At 37.0% G+C, this 24,620-nt stretch overlaps 1 protein-coding gene across 1 annotated transcript in view; it reads left to right on the top strand.

Annotated features, from left to right (window-relative positions):
- Positions 1–24,085, top strand: part of LOC150110633 (failed axon connections-like) — a 91,968-nt gene extending 67,883 nt beyond the window's left edge. Inside the window, exons 4-5 of the mRNA XM_090399957.1 lie at positions 20,128–20,265; positions 22,047–24,085. Coding sequence (XP_090256083.1) covers positions 20,128–20,265; positions 22,047–22,433 — 525 coding nt within the window. The 3' untranslated portion in view covers positions 22,434–24,085. The remainder of the gene's footprint in view (positions 1–20,127; positions 20,266–22,046) is intronic.
- Positions 24,086–24,620: the final 535 nt, after the last annotated feature.

Below are 24,620 nucleotides of genomic sequence, written 5' to 3'. Positions count from 1 at the left end.
ACCCCCAGAATAAACTGGGGGAAAAACCCTGCTGTCCATGCCCAAGACTGGCTAACTTGGCTATGGCTGAGGAAGATCCTTCAGCTCCTCACGTCACCGACGGGAATCGAACCTAGGACACTCCTTCCCCAGGCATATGGTTGCGAAGCGCATAGCCACTAGGCTAACTGTGCAGACATAACGTGCATATGCAAAAATTGGATATGAAGTTAAAGATTAAGCTGGCCACTAATAATTAGACTGTCTCTGACAGAGGAATAGATAATTTGCTCCATTTTGTGTAAGGCTTAATTGAAGTACACCCTACTGAGCACAGTAATTTTGGGCTAGGGAAAGTGAGAAAACAAGAAAATAATAAAGAATTGGAATGAATAAAATAGAAAAGGGATGTACCAGAGTGATCTGAAAAGTTCTCAGCCTCAACCATAGATGGCAACACTATCAGCAACATTTTTTTTTTCTAAGTTGGTACATCTGTCATAAGCATCCATGTGAATTGCAAGTCATTCTATCAAGTAGTTTGTTTTATACAGCTGTCTGAAGCATGAGTGTTGTCGGTATCCCTTGAAATGGATAAAATTGACTATCGTGCAGTTATAAAATTCTTTGTAAAAGAAGGTTTAACGCCAAAAGAAATTCATTCGAAGTTCATAAAAGTTTATGGGCACTCTTCTCCTTTGTTTTCGACAATTAAGAAATGGGCTGCTGAGTTTAAACGTGTCCTTACCAGCCTTGAAGACAATCCACGTGAAAGACGTCCAAAAAGTGTAACTACACCAGAAATTGTTGATCAAGTGCACTATATGGTATTAGATGACCAGTGAGTCAAAGTGTGAAATTGCTGAGACTATAGGCATTTCAAAAGAACATGTAGGATATATTTTGCATGAAGAATAGCAAATGAAAAATCTTTGCACAAGATGAGTGGCACGCTTGCTCACAGCAGATCAAAAATGCACTCGCATGAAAATCTCGTTTTTAACAAGAATAAAACTGATTCTCTGCGTTGCTTTATTACTATGGATGAGATTTGGATTCACCATTACACACCAGAATGCAAACAGCAGTCTCAAAACAGTGGACAGAAGCCAGTTGTTCAGCACCAAAGTCAGTTCCATCAGCAGGAAAGGTCATGGCATCGGTGTTTTGGGATGCTAAAGGCATTTTGTTTATTAATTATCTTGAAAAGGATAAGACAATAACCGGGAAATATTATTCCGATCTTTTAACCAGCATAAAACGATCTTTTAACTAGATGAAAAAATTTGTGAGAAAAGACTTGGTTTGCATGATGAAAAATGATTTTTTCTTCTGGACAGCTCACCTGACCACAAAGGTGTTTTGACAGTGGGAAAATTAAGGGATCTGCGCTATGAATTGTTGTAACATCCAACCTATTCCCCAGATTTGGCTCCCTCTGACTTCTATCTCTTCCCAAAACTAAAACTCTTCCTCGCTGGTCAGCGTTTTTCTTTGAATCAAGAGGTGACTGCATCTGTAGAGGGGTATTTTGCAGATCTTACTGAGAACCACTACAGGGATGGGATAATGGTGCTGGAACATCACTGGAATAAATGTATTAGAAAATTATGTTGAAAAATAAAAATAACTCAGCCTAACAATGAAAAAAGAAATTATAAATTTCTTTTTTCATTGTTAGGCTGAGAACTTTTCAGACCACCCTTGTATGTTGGATGTGACAGAGGGGATATTTATAGTAGGACCTAGAATCAACAGTGAGAATAAATTTATCCAAGCCAGTGGATAAATTTATTATACACAATGTTGAACACTATGGATACTGTCACTAATTTTGAATTTAAAGGCATGAGAGCTATAACAACCTCCATGGAGTCAAATGACTCACCATGCTGTCTGCTTGCTGAACATCATTTGTATCTTAAACCTTAAATTGATTCATAGTACATTCTGGAAATGCATTCCATTCTCCATACAAAATATCTACTTTTTCATTTCCTTCTTTGCCACACTCTTTGAATTCCAGGGACAGCCTCTTGTTCTTGCCCTCTGCTCTACACATAGTCCCTTCTGTATTATTGTGATAAAATGCCTTTACCAACTTATATGTTTCTATCATATCACCCAAGGCTGGCTCTACCAATGGTGAAACAAGTGCATTTGCATGGGGTGGAAAGTTTTGAGGGGGTGTGTGGCAAAATTGGCCTAAACTATTCGAAAAATAAATCATAAAAAAGTCATTTATTCCTTGTCTGTTGAAACCAAATTTCAGGATGTTGTTAGTAAATTTTTACATAATAAAACTTCATTGTACTGTATATTTTTTAAAAACCATAATAATTTAAAATAATGTAGTATTATGTTGCATTTAATATCAGATGATGTGACGAACAGCTTCTATCTTGCATTTATTTCTGATTCCATTGTTGGCTGTGAGTTGACCTTGACCTGAGGGTAAATCTCATTTAACTAATAAGGAATTTCCTTAGACTGCACTTAGAGTAGAGATATTAGACAGACACTGTCCTAATTTTTGTGATTTTGCAAATATGAAAGCAAGAAAAGTTTCAATTTAAACATTAAGTTTATATTTTAAGAGTGAAAATGTAAATTAATTCATGTTAAGACATGACATGTGTTCTAGAATGTAAAAAAATTATATTTATAACGTAAAAATTATAATGCAAAAATTATATTTGTGATTTAGCAATTCTTCATTCTACATGAATTGCTAAATGTAAGTAATGCTTACATGTAAGTTAATAGTAATATATTATTTATTTTTCAAACAATCTAACTTTTAATAATTGCCATCTATAAATTATAATCTATAATTTAATTAAAATTAACAGCAAGTGCATTTACTCTGCATTTGATGAGTATACTCATCTTCACTTGATTTTAATTACCCATGCAGATGCACATTTTCAGAACAAAATTCCACCTTTGAAAGGTTAATTGTCTCTCTCTTTCTATAAAAAGATATAGTTTATGATAATTTTTCATTAATTTATGACTTTTCATTAGCTAATGCTACTATTTAGAATTTATGATCAGGCATGCTGAAGCCTAGCTTAACATCATGGCTTTTAAGACATCATTAAAAGTTTTTTTAGGGGGGAGGGGTGGCAAAATGTGCTATTGCATGGGGTGGAAAATTCCTAGGTTCAGTCCTGATATCAGGTATCCACTAAACTCTGCAGTTTACATTTCCTCAACCTCTCCCAAAACTAGCATTCCAGAGTTTAGATGTTGCCTAAGTCACTTGTCTCCTAGTGCTCTACAAGAGTCTACACATTATGATGGAACTAGGTGAACCAAATATGATAGTCAATGTGCAGTATTGACCACTGCCTGAGGTAGTGATAGTCATCCATCCCTAATTATATTTACTTTTTACTGTGCTCCTTATCATAATAGCAGTGCACTATGAAGCTCTTGTAACACATGCAACCTACCCTGTGAACTTAAGGTCACTCTTGGCTATCACCCCAGATCTTGAATCTCATCCACCTCCATTAATATATGACATAACCTTGCACCTTTGCACTGCAGAGTACATCTTGTTACTTATTAACATTACAAATGCATCTCTACCCAAACAGTAAAGGGATGTTCTAAGGAGTTAAGAGCAGTCTTGCGATTCTTAAGTAGATATTTTCATTCTTATGGACTCTTTCCTTTTGCATGGCCCTTTTTTCACTGCAAAAGTGAAGTGTGTGTGTGTGTGTGTGTGTGTAGAGGGGGGGGGGGAGATTGAAGCCTCAAATATTCAGCCTAGATGTAGAAAGTATTTTTAACTAACCAGTTTGGGTAGTGGTCCTTCCTATAATACATAGTATTATACACATCCAAAAGGGTGTGTGCCTTGCATTATGGGATACTAAGGTAATTGATGTGAAGGCAATAGCCTCTGTGTACAAGTAGCCCAGTTGCAAAGATACTTCACGCAGAAAAATTTTGCTTACACTTGGATAAAGGATTAAACCAAGAATATGATTTCTTGGCATATTTAATTTATAGTGTAACCAAGTGAAAAAACGTTCAACATCTGTTTATTCAAATTTATGGATGTTAGATTCAGAGCTAGAATCCAGGTTTGAGTTTATCAAAGTTTTTTTTAAAAAATGCCAGAACATGGGTTTAAAGGGGAAGAGTGAATTTCAGCATTTACAACATGATCAAAGGGATGTGCAGAATCTGTTTATTCAGATTTATGGATGTTAGATTAAGGACTAGAATCCAGGTTTGAGTTTATCAAGGTTTTCTTTAAAAAATGCCAAACATGGGTTTAACCCTCCAACTGGCCATGATGTCTATAGATGTCCAGCTAAATCTGGATACGATTCTGTAACATCTGTTAGATAGACATGGTCAATTGGTAGAGTCTCTGCTTTAATTAATCACTTGCAAAAACTTAATCAAGTTTGAGTGCAGTTAGTAGTTGGAAGGGGTTCAATCATTCGATAGTGTTGGCACACTCTCCCTCGATGAGTCTTTGGACTCCTTAGACATGTCACATAATAATAATAATAACATGGATAAGAAGTGCAATTTGGTCTCACTATTTCATTCACCTCGCCGGTGGATGAAATAACATTTACAACATGATCAAAGATATGTGCAGAAGATTGCTGATCTGACGGATATCAGTAAGTTATGCTTGGCAAAGTTTTATTATTATTATTATTATTACTATTATAATGGTAATTATAATGAAGAGTCAAAGACTTCAATTCGGCGACATGAACTTATTTAAGTTAAGGGATATTGTATCCCATATTGTTTCTTAGCCGAATAAGAAACTCAAAGAGTTTCATGCAGAATATAGAAACTATATAAAGTTCGGCGATTCCAAGCGTAAGCAAATACCTGGATAGAGCAGCAACTGACCCTTGAAGGTAGTGCAAGTTGAGGCAACTCATAGAAAGGGTGGAGCAAGCTCTGATCACTATTCTTGATATTTACCCATAATGTGAACTTAACTCCTAGGAGCTGTATTATTGTTCAACATTATGAGAGAAGGTCACTACCCAGACCAGTTTTGACTTTTTTTTTCGACTACCTTCAAGGGTCAGTTGCTGCTCTATCCAGATATTTGCTTATGCTTGGAATCGCCGAACTTTATATAATTTCTATATTCTGCATGAAACTCTTTGAGTTTCTTATTCGGCTAAGAAACAATATGGGATATAATATACCTTAACTTAAATAAGTTCATGTCGCCAAATTGAAGCCTTTGGCTCTTCATTATAATTAGTAATTTAATAGGTCGCCTCTTGGCAATTTTCATAGAAGGGATGTAAGTTCTGTTCGCTACAAACTTGGTATTAACTTGGTCTACCTACTCACTGATGAGACCTCAAAAAAGGTCGAAACCGGTCTGGGTATTGACCTTCTGTCATAATGTTGAACAATAATACAGCTCCTAGGAGTTAAGTTCACATTATGGGTAAATATCAAGAATAGTGATTGGAGCTTGCTTCACCCTTTCTATGAGTTGCCTCAGCTTGCACTACCTTCAAGGGTCAGTTGCTGCTTTATCTAGGTTTGGCGATTCCAAGCTTACGCTTGGAATCGCCGAACTTTATATAGTTTCTATATTCGTCATGAAACTCTTTGAGTTTCTTATTCAGCTAAGAAACAATATGGGATATAATATCCCTTAACTGAAATATTATAACGGTGTCTCCATGGAGTCAAAAGACTCATCGCAGGAGACCCCACATTGACACACTAACCATTATTTACACAATACCTATCATACTTCTCCTTAAATTCATTCATAGACGAAGCATTCACAACCACCTCTGACAATGCATTCCACCCCTTAACAACCCTCCAAGTAAAAAATCTAGTCCTAACACTTGTTAACCACATTTTCTTACATAATCTCCAGGGATGGCCCCTCGTTCTCTCCCTTCCTGCACTGGTCTTAAAAATGTCATCAGTATCAATCCTGTAAAATCCCTTTAATAATTTATATGCTTTTATCATATCTCCTCTCCTACGTCTATCAGCTAGTTTTTGGAGCCCACAGATCTTCATTCTATCCTTGTAGGAAACATCCCACAGACCGGCAACAATCTTTGGAACTCGCCTCTGAATCCTCTCCACCATTTCTTCACCAAGAAATCCAGGTGACCAGATCTGTGCACAATAGTCCAAATGCAGTCTTATTAATGCCTTATAAAGTGGAACAATAACTTCCTTATCCCTGCTTGTTAGTGTGTTCTTCAACAAAACATCACATCAATAATTTGATGTGATGTTTTGGCAATCTTTGCAATATGACCTTTAAACTTAAGTTATCTGTCCACAATAACTCTCAAGTCCTTTGCCACTTCAACTTCTTGCAGTTCAGTTCTGTTAATATAGTAAACAGCACGTGATCTCATCCTCCCGAAGTGAATACAGTCTGACAATCTCCCATGCACCATCAACATCTCTCCCTTTCAAATTCTCATGCCATAGCCCTACTGAAAGCTGACTTCTCAGCTTGTCATAATCACCAGCCTTGTAATTCCACATATACCCCTTCTTAACAGAATATTCAGCACATTACAATCTCCCAGGTCAAGACCACATAATCTCTTTCCCCAAGTGGAGACAGTGTAATTAAATTACTTATTGATATGTTCTCCTATGTTATGACCAGATCTAACACTCTAGAATCTCTTGTCTCTTCCATTACATACTGTCTCAGGTAGTCATCTCTTAACAACTGTATAAACTCCATTTCCTTTGTTCCTTGAGACCATTCTTTCTCCCAATCTATGTCCCCAAAGTTAAAATCCCCCATAATAATTACTCGAAATTCACTCATCGTGCTAATTTGCCAATACATACTCTCTGCATTCTCCCTTATATCCCTTGGATTATAGCAACAACCGATTACATATTTTGCCTTGTTAATCTCTATCTCACACCTAACAGCTTCGAATGAACTGCCCTCTACATACCTGTCACCTTTAGGCACTTCTACCTTTTTTTGACTTTAACACTTCATCTATCATTAGTAAAACCCCTCCCTCCATTCTGTCATCTCTGTCCTGCCTGAAAATACTGTACCCCTTACAACTTATCTTAGAACCATCGGTAGTGGTTTGCTGTAACAATCTGTTTTAGGATCATGATTGTTTAACTTGTAGTTATCGGGAAGAAATTTTAAAGAGGGATATGCATCCGATTTCAGAGGATACAAAGATGAAGAGAGCTGGGAGTGAATCTAATGTGGCTCTCCAGGAGGATTTGAATGACTTAAGTCTTTGTGGGCGGAATGAGTGTAAGTGTAATGTCTTGAAGTCTGGAAAGTAAGAATGGAATGTTCGGCATTCATTTGACAGCAATATACTGCAGGAAAGTGGAGAAGATAAAGGATCCAGATATGATGATAGACAAGGACTTGAAATTTAAGGGGCACATTAAAAGAAACAAAGGCAATGCTTTAGATGATGGCAATCACGATGTGACATTAGTTACACTTTACAAGGCCTTGAACAGTTGCATGTTGACTGCGAACAAGTTTAGTCATTTGGTTTTTGAAGAGATTTTAGAAGTTAGATTTCTCTGGCTTGATAGAAAAGGTAGCAGGTTATGAATTTTGTTGATGGGTTTATAGATAGCAATGAGTTGATGTTTTTTCATAATTTTTGCCACATGTTCAGAGATGCCTTTAATATATGATATAGGAGTCCTTTGGGCCTCTTCTTGTCTGGGTTGCTTTATAGGGGAGTGGTTGATTATTATTATCATTTTTTTTTGGATTTTATCCATTTAGTATAGCTGTTTCTTTCACAATTTCCAATTCTTGTTTTAGAGATCCTTCAGAAGAACAAATCTTGTATGCTCTGGATACTAGGGATTTTACAATGCCATATTTTGGAGATGGATGGTGGGCTGATGAATTGTGTATATAATGACCTGAATATGTTAGTCTTTGGTAGACAGAAGTGAAAATGGATCCAGCTTGCTTACACTGGATGTGTACATCAAGAAAGAAAATACCTTTTGGTGATCCTTTTTCTAGTGTGAACTTGATACAAGGATGTAAAGTGTTGATTTTTTATAGAAATGATTTTGGAGTTCTGGTTCTGTAGACTCCAAACTGCAAAGACGTCATCAATGTGGTTGGAAGTTTATTTTCCACTTTTAGTTTAATCCTCTGCCCAAGTGTAAGCAAACAAAGTTTGCACCTGAAGTATCTTCAGGACTGAGGCAACTCATAGTAAAGATGGACCAAGCTCTCATCACTCGTCTTAGTATCTCCCATAATGCAAAGCACATCTCCTTGCGGACATGTATAATGCTATGCATCAAGGGGAGGGCCACTACCCAGACCGAGTCTTTTGATCAGTGGATGTTGTTTTATCTACTAATCATTGAGTTGTTTGAACAAGATCCATTGATCAAGAAACTATCAAAAGACTCAGAACGTACCATGCAAGACCCCCTAGAATATATGGTTCACCAAAAGTAATCCACTTAGACCTATTGTGGATTCTATAAGCAGTTCCTCACAGAAAATATCAAGATTTCTGTCTAACCTTCTTCTTGCCCCCACTAATACCTCTCACAAAGAGACTACAGAATGTTTAACCTAAAAATTTCCATTGGACATAGTGGCATTATTCAAATTTCCAATTACATCAGGTTACTTCACATGGAAAGATAAAATATATAAACAGGAGGAAGGAACTGCAATGGGCTCATCCTTATCACCTAACCTAGCAAACTTTTTTCCAGAATACCTAGAGGAAAGAATTTTTACTATTTACCCAAAAACAACAATTTGGTTATGTTACATTGATGATATCTTTGCAGTTTGGAGTTATACAGAACCAGAACTCCAATCATTTCTACAAAAAATCAACACCCTTTATCCTCATATCAAGTTCACACTAGAATCATCAAAAGGTATTTTCTTTCTTGATGTACATATCCAGTGTAAGCAAGAAAGATCCATTTCCACTTCTGTCTACCAAAAACTAACATTTTTAGGTTGTTATATCTACATTACATCAGCCCATCATCCATCAAAAATATGCATCATAAATTCCCTAGTATTCAGAGCATACAAGAATTATTCTTCTGAAGGATCTCTCAAACAAGAATTGGAAATTGTCAAAGAAACAGCTTTACTAAATGGATATAATTCAATAATAAACCCCCCAAAATAATCAACCCTCTTCTGTAAAGCAACCTAGACAATAAGAAATCCACAAGACTTTTATGCCATATATTAAAAAAGGCAGCTCTGATTGTGTGGCATCAACCAAATTCATAGCCTGCTACCTTCTCCCAATGACAAACTCTCACCACTGATGCTACCTGGCATACACAAAGTATCATGTTCATGCAACTTGTCTTACTATGGACAAACATTAAAATCTGTAAATAAATGTATCTCTGAACTTCAAGACCACTTCTGTCTTATCCTCACAAATCTGGCCTTGCACAACATGGAATTGAAAACACTGACTACAGGATCCAATGTCAATGCTAAGCTGCTACCTAGATCCAAATATTATTATTATTATTATTATTATTATTATTATTATTCAGGCCTCCATGGAGTCAAAAGACTCTTCGTGGGAGGTCCTTCCTAAGAACATAAAGTCTGTCAAGATTCATCGAGGGGAGGTTCCCCCCCCTAAGAAACACAAAGTCTATCATACCACTCTTTAAACTCATTGACCGTTCTCGCTCTCACCACTCCATCAGGCAATGCATTCCACAGTTCAACTACCCTCCAAACAAAAAAAGTGTCCTCAACCTCTTGCTCACAGTTTCCTTTCGTAACTTCCAGGGATGGCCTCTTGTAATCACTCCTTCCCGCTGTTCAACTAAGCGAAACAACTCCCCACTGTCAACCCTGTAACCACCTCTCAACAGTTTAAAAGTCTCAATCATATCACCTCTCCTTCTTCTATCCACCAAACTCTGCAGTCCACATTCCCTCAGCCGATCCTAATAACTATGCTTGTACAGTCTTGAAACCATCTTTGTCACCCGTCTTTGTACCCTTTCCACAGTTAATTTATCTCCTTCAAATCCTGGGGACCAAATCTGAGAACAATAGTCTAAGTGTGGTCTGATCAGAGATTTATACAATGGAATGATAACCCTTTTATCTCTGCTGGTCACTGTCCTTCTCATAATTGCAGCAATCTTCTGTGTTACCTTACCTTCACCACCTTTGCAATATGTCCCCTAAATTTCAGGTTTCTATCAATCATCAACCCCAGATCTCTTGTATCCCCTACTTCCTCCAGTATAACTCCTCCCATAGAGAATGCAGTATCCCATCGATGTGTCCCAAACCTCAAGATCTTACGTTTTGCTGCATTAAACCGATCCCCCCCCCCCATTCATTTGCCTATCTATCTAGCTTATTCAAATCCTCTTGCAGGGCTACCACATCTGCACTATTACTAATAATCCTTCCCAGCTTCGCATCATCTGCAAACAACTGAATATCCCCTGGCAATGTCATTGATATAAAGGTTAAACAATATAGGTCCTAGTACTGAGCCCTGTGGGACCCCACTTTTAACCCTCTGCCTCCTTGAAACTGATCCACCATACACAACTCTCTGATACCTATCAGACAGCCAATCCTGAATCCAGTTGACCAATCTGACATCCAAACCCATGTGATGCAACTTAAATATCAGCTTATCATGTGGCACCCTGTCAAATGCCTTTGCTAAGTCTAAGAAAATTGCAGTATATGCCTTTCCCTCATCTAATATTCTTGTAACTTTATTATTAAAGGCTAGCATATTGCTAAAACAAGCGCGTCCTTTCACAAATCCATGTTGATTCTCACAGATAACATTACCCTCATCTGCCCAATGCTGTACACGGTCCCTCACTACTTTCTCCAAGATCTTAACAACTACTGATGACACACAGACTGGCCTATAATTAGACACTTCCAGTCTGTTACCACCCTTATGCAATGGCACTATCTTACCTTCCTTGCATTCTCTGGGCACCTTTGCCGAAGCCAGACTTTCATTGAAAAGCCAGGTTAAAGGCACTGTCAGTTCCCTAGCACATTCTCTCAAAACTCGTGGTGAAATACCATCCAGTCCCAAAGCTTTACTGACATCCAGAGTACTCAGTATCTGAAACACGCTCTCCTCCTGTACATCTAAACCTCGAATCGCCCTATCCCTCTAGCATTAAAACTGACTCCTCTAGGATGAAATACTCCAATAAAGTGTTCATTGAACAATTCCACTATGTCCTCTGCATCAGTCACTCTATTCCCATTTTTATCCCACAATATCATTCTTCCACAGTCATTTCTCCTCCTACTGGCCACATAGCTAAAAAATTCCCTATGATTTTCTTTGGATCTTAGGGCCAATCTCCTCTGATATTCCAGTTTCGCTTTCCTTACCACACTAGTCACCCTTCTGGCCTGTGTCTTATATTCTTCATGCATCTTCTCTTCATCTGGCTCCTTATATCTGTTCCATAGCCATTTTTTTTCTGCATGCAATTCCTGTTTAATATTATTTGTCATCCACTTTACTCGAAATTGTGTTCTCTTCTTGACTCGTGGTATACAACTTACCATTGCTGCTAACAAATATTCTCTCACAATTTCCCATGAGCTAATGATATCCCGGCCTTCCAATTCCTCCCTCCATGAAACTTCCTGAAGTTGACGTCTAAGACTATTAGAATCACCTGCATTATAATTCCACATAAGTTCCCGTCTCTTTGATACTCCTGCATGTCTATTCATTTTCCAAGTCAAAACCATATGGTCATTCTCTCCAACTGGTGGGAGAGATGTCATCTCAGTTATTATCAACTCTTCTGATGCTATAACCAAATCCAAAACTCTTGAACCTCTTGTTCCCTCTGTTACATGTTGCCTAAGACATTTGTCCCTCAAGAATTCTAGAAATTCCATTCCCCTATTGCTACATGCATCTTCCTCTCTCCAATTTATACTACTGTAGTTAAAATCTCCCATAACAGTCATTCTTCTTGCACTTGCCAAACTTAGCTGTCTAAACATCTCCTGGTCCCCATCCTCTGTGCTCTTGGGTTTGTAGCAACACCCCACTAAATATCCTGTCTTGCCTACCTCTACCTCACACCATACGCTCTCAAAATCATTTGTCTCACTTCCTTCCAAAGCCTCCACTCTTAGAGGACATAGGTCATCACTTATCATAAGCAGTACCCCCACCACCACTCTTTCCTCTCCTATCCTGACAAAAAATGCTGTACCCAGTGACTTCTGTTTCTGTTATTATATCCCCTTCTGTCAACTATGTCTCGGTGATCCCAATAACTTTTGGCCAGTCTGATGTTATCTGCGCCACCAATTCCTCTCCCTTATTCCGGATACTCCTGGCATTAGTATAAAGCATATAAATGCCATTGTTTCTATACCCAGCATTATTCCTTCTAGACTCCACTGGGCTCAGTGTTACCTGATGTCGTTTCCCTTCTCCCAAGTATCCATTCCCACAAGAGGCCACCCCTGCTATCATCCTCCTTGGGACACACTGACTCGTTCAGAACAGCAATCGCTCCAGATGCCTACGTCCTTCCTCATTCAAATGTAAGCGGTCTCTCACATACAATTCTTCTCTTTCCTCAAACGCACTCGAGGCATCCACATATACCAGTCCTCTCTTGTCACACATTCTCGCTATTATGCCATTCAATATCACTACTCTTATGCTCAGCTCATCATTATCATACCTAGGCAACATGCACACTATTTTTCCTCTTTCTGTCTTCTTCCGTACAGCCTCAAGCAAAAATCTCATATCTCAAGCTGCCCAACTTACATTATCACTCACGTCATTTGTTCCTACTGTCACAATCATCTCATCCACTCTTTCACCTTAATTGCCATAGCCACCCTTTCTATTGTTCCTCCTGGCAAACACTCCTCACGCATCCTATCTTGAACACCACGAATCATTGAGTCGCCATACATTATAACTCTTACCATTCCCTCTCTCCTATTGTTTCCATTCTCTCCTCTTCTTTCATTCCCATAGGTCTGTCTCATTCCCTCTCCTCTACTGCTATTCTCTCTCTCTTTTAGCATTCCCATACCTCTTTCTCCTACTGTTTCTGTTCTCTCCTCCTCTTCTAGCACTCTTATATATCTCTCTCATTCCCTCTCTCCAACTGTTTCCATTCTCTCCTCTTCTAGCACTTCCATATCTCTCTCTCATTCCATCTCTCTTACTGTTTCCATCCTCTCGTCTGCTAGCATTCCCATACCTCTCACTCATTCCCACTCTTCTACTGTTTCCTTTCTCTCCTCTTCTAGCCCTCCCAAAATTCTCTCTCTCCCCTGCTCTGATTCGGCTTGCATTTATCTCTTCCATTCTCCTAATCTTATCTTTCATACTTCTGCTCTCATTCACAAGACATTCCACCTCCTCTTTCAACTCATCTATCTCCCTCTGCAGGTCAGTCACTGTTAAGCTAAATTCACTTTTCCAAACAAAACCATCTCCTAAACTTTCACAGTCACTCACACCTTCCACACTATCAACTATTATTTTCTCATTCATATATATATATATTTTTTTCATTCTCTCCTATCACACTACTTGTCTTCCTACATTCATTCCCCGTTCCTGGAGCAACAAGGTCGGATACTGATATTTCGTATATAAACATGAACATTTATACAAAGAAAGTGCTGAAGTCCTACATCATAGACGAATCTCAATTGAAATGACTACCTCACAATACCAAAAGTTTAGGAAATTGTTATCGTTATCCTCAGTTGTATTAAATAAATTTTCTCTCTTATGTATTTTTTTAAATTTTAAATTAATTTTAATTTCAGTCTAATAGTTTTAATCCATGAACATGTGAGTATATAACTAGGGATTCCAATTTAAGCATGTACTCTACTGTTTTCTTATTCAATTCCTATTGTTGTTTTCTGGCTGTTTGTACTGATGATGTCTTATGATACATCAGATGAAATATTTAGATAATAAATTTATTTTACTGTGGCATATATTATTACTATGGGCTACTCCAAGGAGTCCTTAGACTCATTGAGGGATGCCCTAAACATCATGTCAAGAACCATCCAACATTTACTCAGTATCTATCATACTTTGCTTTGAACTCCTTCAAAGTCATAGCTCCCACAACAGACTGGCAACCTATTCCTCTCATTCACTCTCTCTCCAAGCAAAAAATCTAGTTCTTACACTCTTGATAACTAAGCTCTTACTCAGTTTCCATGGATGGCCCCTAGTTCTCCCACCACCAGACCTGTTCTGAAAAATTTCCTTTGAATTAATCTTGTAAAAAACCCCTCAATAACTTGTATGTCTTTCTCATATCATCCCCTTTTCTGCCAATCAGCCAGTTTCTGTAACCCACAAATCTTCAACTTGTTCTCATAAGGCTCATTCCATAGCCTTATGAGAACAAGCCTTGGTCACTTACCTTGGATCCTCTCCACCACCTCCTCATTACCAAGAAACCCTGATGTTCAGATATGGAGTCTTATCAAGGCTCGATAAAGAGGAACAATAACCTGCTTGTCTCTGCTCATCAAAGTATTCTTCAGTAACCAAGTAATCTGATGAGCTGCTTTAGCCACTTTTGCTATGTTCCCCCTAAACTTTAACTCCCTTTCCAAGTCTCTGGCTTCATCAATTTCCTGGAGTACAGGAAATTGATGTACAGGAAATTAATCTTTTTCATCCTAAAATGCATAACTACGCTTTGCCACATTATACTGACATCTGGTCTCTTTTTCCCAGTGTGCCAATATATCCAAATAATCCTTCAAAATTTTGACATCATCTGTATTAACTATTGATCTACCAAACTTTGAATCATCGCCAAATAACTGAACAGTTCCTCTCAGATCCTTTCTATATCGTTAATGTACAAATTAAATAGTAGCAGTCCTAGAACAGAACCCTGTGGCAATATGTTATTGTATAGTTATGGATACTCTAGGTTTCATTGTTCAAGAATATGTGTGTGCATATGTATGGAAAAAAGTAAATGTGCTTATGGCACAGTTTAATCTTTTTTTATTTTTATTTTTATTTTTTTTTATATATATTGAAGACTTTCCCATAAAAAGCTTTTTTTTAACTCTAGAGGTTCTGGTGATAATAGTAACAGCTCTGAAAGTCAGTTCATACCTAAATTAACGTGTTGGCAACCCAGTGGAGATAGAAAGAAGCACAGACCTGGAAAAGTTATTCACATTCTGTATTCAGTTCTTCAGACCATATCTTGATCAGATTTTAAGGAAGCTGTAACATACTCCAAAATAAAAGTATTCCATAACTGAGCCAATCTTATTGTTGCATAATTACCAAATTATTATTATTATTATTATTATTATTACGGGCAACTCCAGGGTGTCCTTAGACTCATCGAGGGAGGCCCCAAATCATGTTCATCACAACTATTCGACATTCGCACAGTATCTATCATACCTTGCCTTAAACTTATTCACTGTCACAGCACCCACCACAGACTCTGGCAGCCCATTCCACTCATTCATCACTCTAAAAGTAAAGAACCCAGCTCTAAGACCCTTTCTAACCACACTCTTGCCCAGCTTCCATGGATGTCCCCTAGTCCTCCCACAACCAGCCCTGTTCTCAAAAATATCTTCTGAATTAATTTTATAGAAACCCTTCAGTAATTTGAATGTCTCAATCATATCTCCCCTCCTCTGCCTATCAACCAATTTCTGCAACCCACAAATCTTCAACCTGTTCTCATAAGCTTTATTCCACAGACCTACTATCATCTTGGTCACACGTCTCTGGATCCTCTCAACCTCCTCTCCATCAAGAAGAAACCTAGGTGACCAAATCTGGGCACAGTAGTCGAGATGGGGTCTTCTCAAGGCGCGATACAGGGGAACAATAACATGCTTGTCTCTGCTCGTCAACATATTCTGCAGCAACCAAGTGATTTGATGAGCTGATTTGGCCACTTTTGCAATGTGCCCCCCCCCCCCCCTAAACTTCAACTCCTTATCCACCAACACTCCTAAATCTCTTGCCTCATCAATGTCCTGGAGTACAGTTCCACCAATGTAGTAAACTGCTGCTAATCTTTTCACCCCAAAATGTATATCCTTACATTTTGCCACATTAAATTGACATCCATTCTCCTTAGCCCAGCCCGCCAATCTATCCAAATCATCCTGCAAAATTTTGACATCATCTGCATTCGCTATTGCCCTACCCAACTTTGCATCATCCACAAACAAATGAACTGTTCCTCTCAGATCCTTTCCTATATCAATAATGAACAAATTAAACAGCAGTGGTCCAAGAACAGATCCTTGTGGCACACCACTAGTCACAGGCCGTCTTTTGGACTCTACTCCTGAATAAACCACTCTCTGATATCTCTCCATCAACCACCCTCCTATCCATCTCACCAACCCTATATCCATCCCCATATGCTGCATTTTACTGATTAGAATTCCATGTGGTATCCTGTCAAAGGCCTTAGCAAGATCGAGTAGAATCACTGTAAACCCATTACCCTTATCCAGTTCAGCCGTCACTGTGTTATAATACATGAGCAAGTTACTGAGGCATGACCTACCCTTCACAAAACCATGCTGTCTCCGATACAGTATCCCATTTTCATCTATCCAATCTTGTTTCCTCTTGACTATTTTCTCCAAGACCTTGATAACGATTCCTGTTATTCTGATTGGCTGGTAAATTTCAACAGCAGCCTTGGAACCACCTTAATGCAGCGGAACTGTTTTCCCCTCTTTCCACCCCCTTGGGACTGACCCAGACCCGAGGCTCAAATTAAACAAAATGGTCAAAGGCACTGACAATTCTTTAGCCGCTTCATGTACGACATGAGCTGGTATACCACCCAATCTCACAGATGTGTTGACATTGAGGTTTTGTAATAGACTATTTACCTCTACTTCATTCATCACAATTCCAGTATAAGCTGTTGGTTCTTCCATTCCTGCAATGTCACCACCTGGATGATATACTCTTGCAAAGTGCTCGCTCAGTAATTCCACAGTAATTCAGCATTTTTTAAAATCATTCTGCCATGAACATTTTCCTTTTACTTGCAACATATTGAAAAAACTGTTTGGAATTCTCTTTAGCCTGCATGGCCAATTTTCTTTCATAATCTGCTTTTGCTTTTCTTACCACCCTTGTTACCTTTCTGGCCTGAGCTTTATACTGTTCCTGCACCTGCTGGTCACCTTTCTCCTTAATGTAATTAAAATGAAAAGCCAAACGGCTATATAATTCTTTCTGAAAAATTTTGTTTCCTTGGCAAAATTAATTTTATTACCTGGTCTGATTTCCTCCTTGCTTATTGGAGACTCAGTGTGCTTTCTGGATTATGAAAGAAGTAAATAAAAAAAAAAAAAAAAAAAAAATCTTAGCTCACCCACAGTACAAATGAATTATGGATTTACAAAATTTTGTAGGTTGGAGTTACAAAAAAGTATGAAAGTGCACAATTCAGTTTTGCAAATTGCAAAAAGTTTGTTTTATTAACATTGTGAAAATTATGTTGGGAAATTATTTTTTTTCAAATAAAAAATTTAGTCATACACAATTAAAAACAACTCGTAGTGTGCTAGAATGGTTGGGCCAAGATTCCAAATGAAGAACCACTTAGTTCTTCATTTTTAAGCCTTGTTGCTATTAATGAACACAATTTTTATTTCTTTTTTAAAATATTAATCTTTCAAAACAAGAGGTCCTAAGCCTATAAGATAACATTAGTGTGTGTGTGTGTGTGTGCGCACGTGCGTGCGTGCGTGCGTGCGTGCTAAGGGAGCTTGAGGCTGTGGTCTTCTAGGAAAATGGTACGAGGAAGGGAGTTCCAAAGAACAAGGTAGATGCAATGAAAAGGAGGCTGCAAAGTTAGTTCAATAAGGTGTGAAGCCAAATCATATGGATGTTGACTAAAAGCTGCTCGTGTGACCTCACATTTATTAGGTACTAGTCAGTTCGGTGGAGCACCCACGAAAATACCTAGAAACAGAGTCTATGAGAGTTCCAAAGTGGATTATCCTCTTTGGAACAACATCAAGCATCCTTAGGGTGGTTTTATTATGAGCCATCATAAATGGAGGAAACTATTTAATTAAATTAAGGGGATAAAAATCCCTTATTATTTTACAGCCAGTATGCGAAACTCTAAGATCGAAAACTATGATCTACGAGTTTCATGCTGAAGAACTATCGGCGAATCCAAGCATAAGTGACCACTTGGTAGTACAACACCAAGGCAACTCGAAGCAAAGGTGGAGCAAGCTCCCTCGCTATCCTTGATATTTTCTCATAATGTGAAAACACAGCTCCTAGGAGACGTAATACTGCTTTACATTATGAGGAGAGGTCACTACCCAGACTGGTTTCAACCTTTTGAATAAGTAAAGCCATCTCTAAAACAATTCGGACGATCCCTAGGCCACTCAATAGTGGGCGAAAGACCGTCCATCTCAGTGTTGGCTCCACTCAGTGATGGCCTTCCACCCACCACCATCGAGCAGAACTGCTCATATTCTGGAGAAAAGCATTCACCGACAAAGCCCCTCACCGGGCCGTACCGGAGAACACTTTCCCCAGACTCTCAAATTGCTCCCTTAAAGCAATACCTAGAAACAGAGTCTATGAGAGTTCCAAAGTGGATTATCCTCTTTGGAACAACATCAAGCATCCTTAGGGTGGTTTTATTATGAGCCATCATAAATTGAGGAAACTATTTAATTAAATTAAGGGGATAAAAATCCCTTATTATTTTACAGCCAGTATGCGAAACTCTAAGATCGAAAACTATGATCTACGAGTTTCATGCTGAAGAACTATCGGCGAATCCAAGCATAAGTGACCACTTGGTAGTACAACACCAAGGCAACTTGAAGCAAAGGTGGAGCAAGGTCCATCACTATCCTTGATATATTCTCATAATGTGAAAACACAGCTCCTAGGAGATGTAATACTGCTTTACATTATGAGGAGAGGTCGCTACCCAGACCAGTTTCAACCTTTTTTGAGGTCTCATCAGTGAGTAGGTAGACCTGGATGATGTCAAAGTTTAAGTGAAAATTACTTACATACCTTCACTATACGAATGCCAGAGTGGTGTGCCCATATATATTATATATTATAGATCTTAGAGTTTCGCATACTGGCTGTAAAATAATAAGGGATTTTTATCCCCTTAATTTAATTAACTTCAGAAGAAAATATAGTCGTTTGCTTTTCATCTTAATTATAAGAAACTGTTTAATGTTTGAGCAGATTTGGGATTTATATAATATGTGTTGTATAAGCAAAAAGTACTAGGAACTTAAAAAGGTACTATCTGTGGAGACTGTGGATGAATTGTTTTTGTGCCAGGAAGGACCAGATTTACATCTGGTCCTTCCTGGTTAGCCAAAGAGAAATAGCTTTTGACTTGGATTCTGGGTGTTGACTAGAATCTCATTAATGAAATCACTAGTGATTTCATTAATTTGGTCCCATGATTTATGGTTTATATTATTTTGTGTTTTACCAATTTGATAATTGTGCTGTTAAGCACTTGAGATTTCTACAAAAAATGCATACAGGATTGCAGATCAAGTAGTATGTGAATGCTTTTCCAGCTTCCTTAGAGATTGGTTCTGTAAAACAGAGATATACACCAAACTGCTTTTGTATTGGCTGTAAAGTGTTTTTCCTTAAATCATGCCAGCAGTAGCTAGCATAGCCGACATCCATATTGTTGCAAGACTTCATAACAGTACATGTAGTGTTATGGACTACATGTACTGTTAGTACATTTAGTGTTATGGACTATGTAGTGTTATGAATTATCAGACTTGTCCTTTTCATGCCATAAGCAAGAGTTGGGATTGTTGTAAGACCAAGAGCATAATTATAGGTATGTTAGTATTATCTTTATATTAATTAAAAGAAAATATGCTAGGGGGGGGGGATCTTAATTATACAGTCTCATATACTAAGAGTGTTTATTATAAAAAAGTGAAAGATGTTAAGTGAATTACCACTTTCTTCATTATATTCATTATATAGTTCTTATTCATTATATAGTGTTTGCTTTTGTTGCTAGTGGCACAAAGTTGAGATTTTTATTTTTATTTTTTAGAATGTCAAACAAGCTGTGGGTCATGGTTTAGGCCGCCATAGTACTGAAGAAATTTATGAATTTGGTAAAGCAGATCTGAGGGCTCTGAGTCAGTATATAGCAGAGAAACCTTTCTTCTTTGGAGAAGAGCCTCACCTGGTAAAATTAACACTTACTGTTATTTTTCATCTGCATAAGATATATAATATGCTTTTTAAGAAATATCCAACAAATATTAAATTTCTTTGTGTAATATGTATTGTTTAATAGTGTAGCATAAAGTAGTAATGTCTCTATGGATTTTACCACAAATCACTTAGATACGGAAAGGAAAAAAACACTTCACATTCTGTTCTGAGAGGGATTTTTAGTTTCTTCAAAAAGCTTGGTTGCAGACAGAGATAGGAGAGTTTCTCTCCTAGCAGTTTTTCCAAATCAGAAACATTTGTAGTTAACAGATAAGTTATAGCATCTGGAAAGTATCAGGGACCTACTATTCCAAGATCTTATTAGGTGTAGAAAGATACTCTCAAGTTTCTTCATTTACAGTGTTCAAAGGAGTTTTAAATATCTTGCATTTTAAATGTACTATAGAAATATAAATTATTGAAGTAAATTCATTGTATAGAAAAATAAAATAATTTTGCTTTCATAAATTACCATCATGTTATTATAAGGCATTTTCTTTCCTGTAATGTGACTATGTTAAAGCATAACAAACTAGTATAATTATAGAAATAATTACTGTTATTTGCTTTGTTTGGAACTAGTTACTGGACACATTTAGCTACCCATTGACATCATAACATGCAAGCTATTACACGAATAGATATAAAAAGGTATTTTAAATGTTGAATAAATGAAATCAAGTTTGAAATAAGTTTAGTTTGGTCTAGGTTAAATGTGAAATTTGGAAGTAAAATTTAGATAACTAAGCAATATTTCCTGGTGCAATACATTGATCATAAGCATACTTTGAAGAAATTTCAGTTATATGCAGCATTGTGTAGTTTCATTGTAGGTGATAAGGTTGTTTTGGAATGCATAGGTAATTAATTTTTACAAAATAACTTGGAGAATCACTTGGCACAATATCCAAGTGATCCTGTTTTGTCCACTTTTGCAACATGTTCCCTGAACTTAAACCATGTCTTTCATATTCCTGGCCTCAGTTCCATGAGTATAACATATACCTTGCAATTTTTTTAGCACCAAGTACATCTTCTTCTCTTCTTTTCAGCCATTTTCTGTCCACTGCTGGATGAAATCCTCCTCCAGTTCTTTCCACTTTTCTCTGTTCTTGGCACTGGTTGACCAGTTTTTGCCAAAAAAATTTGACAGTTCATCACTCCACCTTCTTTTAGGACATTGCCAGTGTGATGCTGAGGATGTCCTAAAAGAAGGTGGAGTGATGAACTGTCAAATTTTGTTGGGAAAAATTGGTCAACCAGTTGCACACAGTGCCAGCATTCAAATCACCATACAAGATTTCTACATAAACTGTTTCCCCCTGTCCCAAGTTTAGCCCCCTTAGTAACATCCAGTTATCCCTAATATTGTTAATGTACAAATTTAAATATTAGTGTACCAAGTATAAGCCATACAGAACACTAGTTTATCAGCCATTCCCCTCACATCCATGTTACCATCTTTGTGTCCATCCCCATTTGCTCATTTTATAGAATAGATTTCTGTGCAGTGTTTTATAGATACTTTTGTAAAATCCAACAGTAACAAATTCCTTTATTCACCTCAGATATCACTTTATTATAGACAAGTAAGCACATTGCTAAAGCAAGATCTTTATATAAAGCCATGAATCATGCTGATGATATCATCCATCCATTCTTGAATTCTAGTGTTAACAAACCATATCTAATTCATATTTTACAGGTTCTATCAAAATCATATGTAAAACACTAATGTTTTTTTTTTTTTAGCTTGACTGTGTTGCCTTTGCTCATATCTGTCAGTTCATCTATGTACCCTTCAATGGCATGAAAGAGTTCCTGGAATCTGAGTGCTCTAATCTTATCCAGTTTGTTGAACGCATGAAAGAACGTTATTGGTCAGATTGGGAGGAGGTCTGCAAGAGTGCTGAAGCAAGTTCTCATCTTCCAAAGAAAACCGAAGAAAAGAAAGAGGAGAAGGAAAAAGAGGAAAAGAAAGAAAATGAAAAAGGAAGCAATGAAAAAATAAGTGATGCTGACGAGAAAGATAAGGAGAAAGAAAAAGAAGAGAAAGATCCAAAGAAGGATGAAGAAAAACCTAAAGACAGTAAAGAAGAAAACGTGGAAAAGGAGGCTGAAGAAGAAAAGAAAGAATAAGACTTCGGTCAGAGAATTCCCATTCTTTGGACTTATTAGTGACAGCATGACTGAATTGTCATTACCAATGAAGGAAAGGTAGTGTATGATTTACGAACATTGAGAGATGTGAAGTGGTATGTGTGTATACAAACAGGACAATGGTTAGGTTGTCGGTTAGGTGCGATTTTTAACTGGCTGAACTTATTTTGGCATTCCAAGATCAATGTTAGTTTTTACTTGTGTATGCCTAAGTGATGTGAAGCCTTCCTTTTTAGTATATTTCCACTTTCTTCCCTTTTTAAATTTAACAATTTTTCAGTGGAGTTGCTCAAGTTTTATAGTTTCTAAATAGGAACAGTTCATAATGGCTTAACTGAAGAGATGATTATGTGCAAGTTGCCTTTTATTGGTGCTACATATTGTTGGATGCCGGTTGTGTTAACTTCCATATCGAGGAAGCACAGCAATTACCTTCAGGATTTAGTAGACTAGTAAAAATAAATTAACTTAAATAGTATATTCACAGTTTTATGAGAACTTGTATATGCTTGAGGTACTACTTCTGTCTTCTAAAGAATTGTCCCTATTTAGAAACTGTAACCATTACTATTTCTCTTGGTGTTCAGAAAAAAGTAACGCACATGATGGTTGACTCTAGATCACCTTCTGTACAATTGCCATTGGTATTTCTATATGAGACAGCCTGATAGTGACTGAAACAAATGAAAAAAAAAAAAAAAAAGTAAATCTAGGCACCTTTTTGGTGTTATTTTAAATATACTAACAACCAAACTATGCTCAAGTTCGTTTTCTCACCCTCTATGCTGGTTGTGTTGCAAGTGCCAATGAGAATTCAAAGTATTAAAATCTGCAGTCTTTTTTGTGCTAATATTATTTGAGAAAGGCATTGTGATTTATAAGGAACTATTACCTCTTGAAACTTTTCCAACTAAGTATATAATTGTGGCAGTTGATTAGTTTTTCTAAATGCAAATATTTAGAACTAGTCTTCTTACTGAAGAATTAATAAGGCATGTGCTGTATAGGCCTTAAAAAGAACTATACATTTTTTAAGCATCTAATATATAGTTTATGGCTCTCTTTGTAGTTTTTTGTATGCTTGCTAATGTTTTTTTGCCTACTTTTTTATACAAAGATTTAAGAAAATTTTATAGCATCATATGCATCCCATTTAGTATTTTGAAATGGGGATGTAGATGAATCTTCCCATAAACAGTCTTGCACCATAACGCAGCACTCCTGACATACTGTATAAATGTTTTCATAAATCAAAATAAAACCTGTAAATTCACCTCACAAAGAGAAAACGAACTGTGAATCAGGCTTTGTTCATCATTGTATTCATAAGTCATTTAAATCCACCCTTGAAGTGGAGTAACTGAGAAAATCCTATATAAAAAAGTCACTTATCCAAATGAATAATTCCATGAAGGTGACTTTACATTGAGTCGAGTAGAAATAGATACCTGTTTCATACGTAAATAACAGTTATGTAAAAGGTTGATTGTGTCGCATGCAATTACTTTCATGTGTAAGTTTAGCAAGGAAGTATTTGGTGTTTTAGTTGTATATCTGATTCTTGTTTTTTGCATTTATAACCTACAGCCTGTACATGTGTCTCCCATTAAAATGACCTTCCATAAACACAACAGTGATTTGTAATATTATTTAAATTCTTCAGCTGGAGCTTATTACTCCTAATTAAACATGGATTCCAATATACCAGTTATTCACTATGGAAAACAGAATATATTTATTTGAAAAATGATCAGGGATTTTCTTTGGGTTTAAACAAATAAATCATAATGGAAAACAAGTTAAGTGAAAAAACACATTGCTGTATGCAGTACCCCAGGACAGATGTTAGCCTTAATTTTTTTGTCCTTTCAATAGTTAGTATGCATGTTTAATTAAGGATTATTAAAGGTAGGAAAATTATGAAATATTCTAAACCACTCAAGTAAAACCAATTCTTATTACTTGAACAGATTTCTAGAAATAAAACTTGTGTTTCAAAAGTCTGGTGAAATACTGTGGACTACTGTCTTGCAGAAGTTTTATATTTTAGTTGATTATCATAACATTACAGAATTAGTAATTTTTAAAATTCTTTTTATATTTAATAGCATAGCCTCTGTAGCTCATTTGATATAGATGTGGCCTGAAAAGACTCATATTCAAATC

This window comes from Typopeltis vanoorti, chromosome 1 (assembly GCF_054136105.1).
Source record: "Typopeltis vanoorti isolate ZY-2024b chromosome 1, IOZ_Tvanoo_1.0, whole genome shotgun sequence".
Taxonomy (NCBI): domain Eukaryota; kingdom Metazoa; phylum Arthropoda; class Arachnida; order Uropygi; family Thelyphonidae; genus Typopeltis; species Typopeltis vanoorti.
Note: the sequence above shows the minus strand (reverse complement) of the source record. Positions and strands in the feature narration are given on the sequence as shown.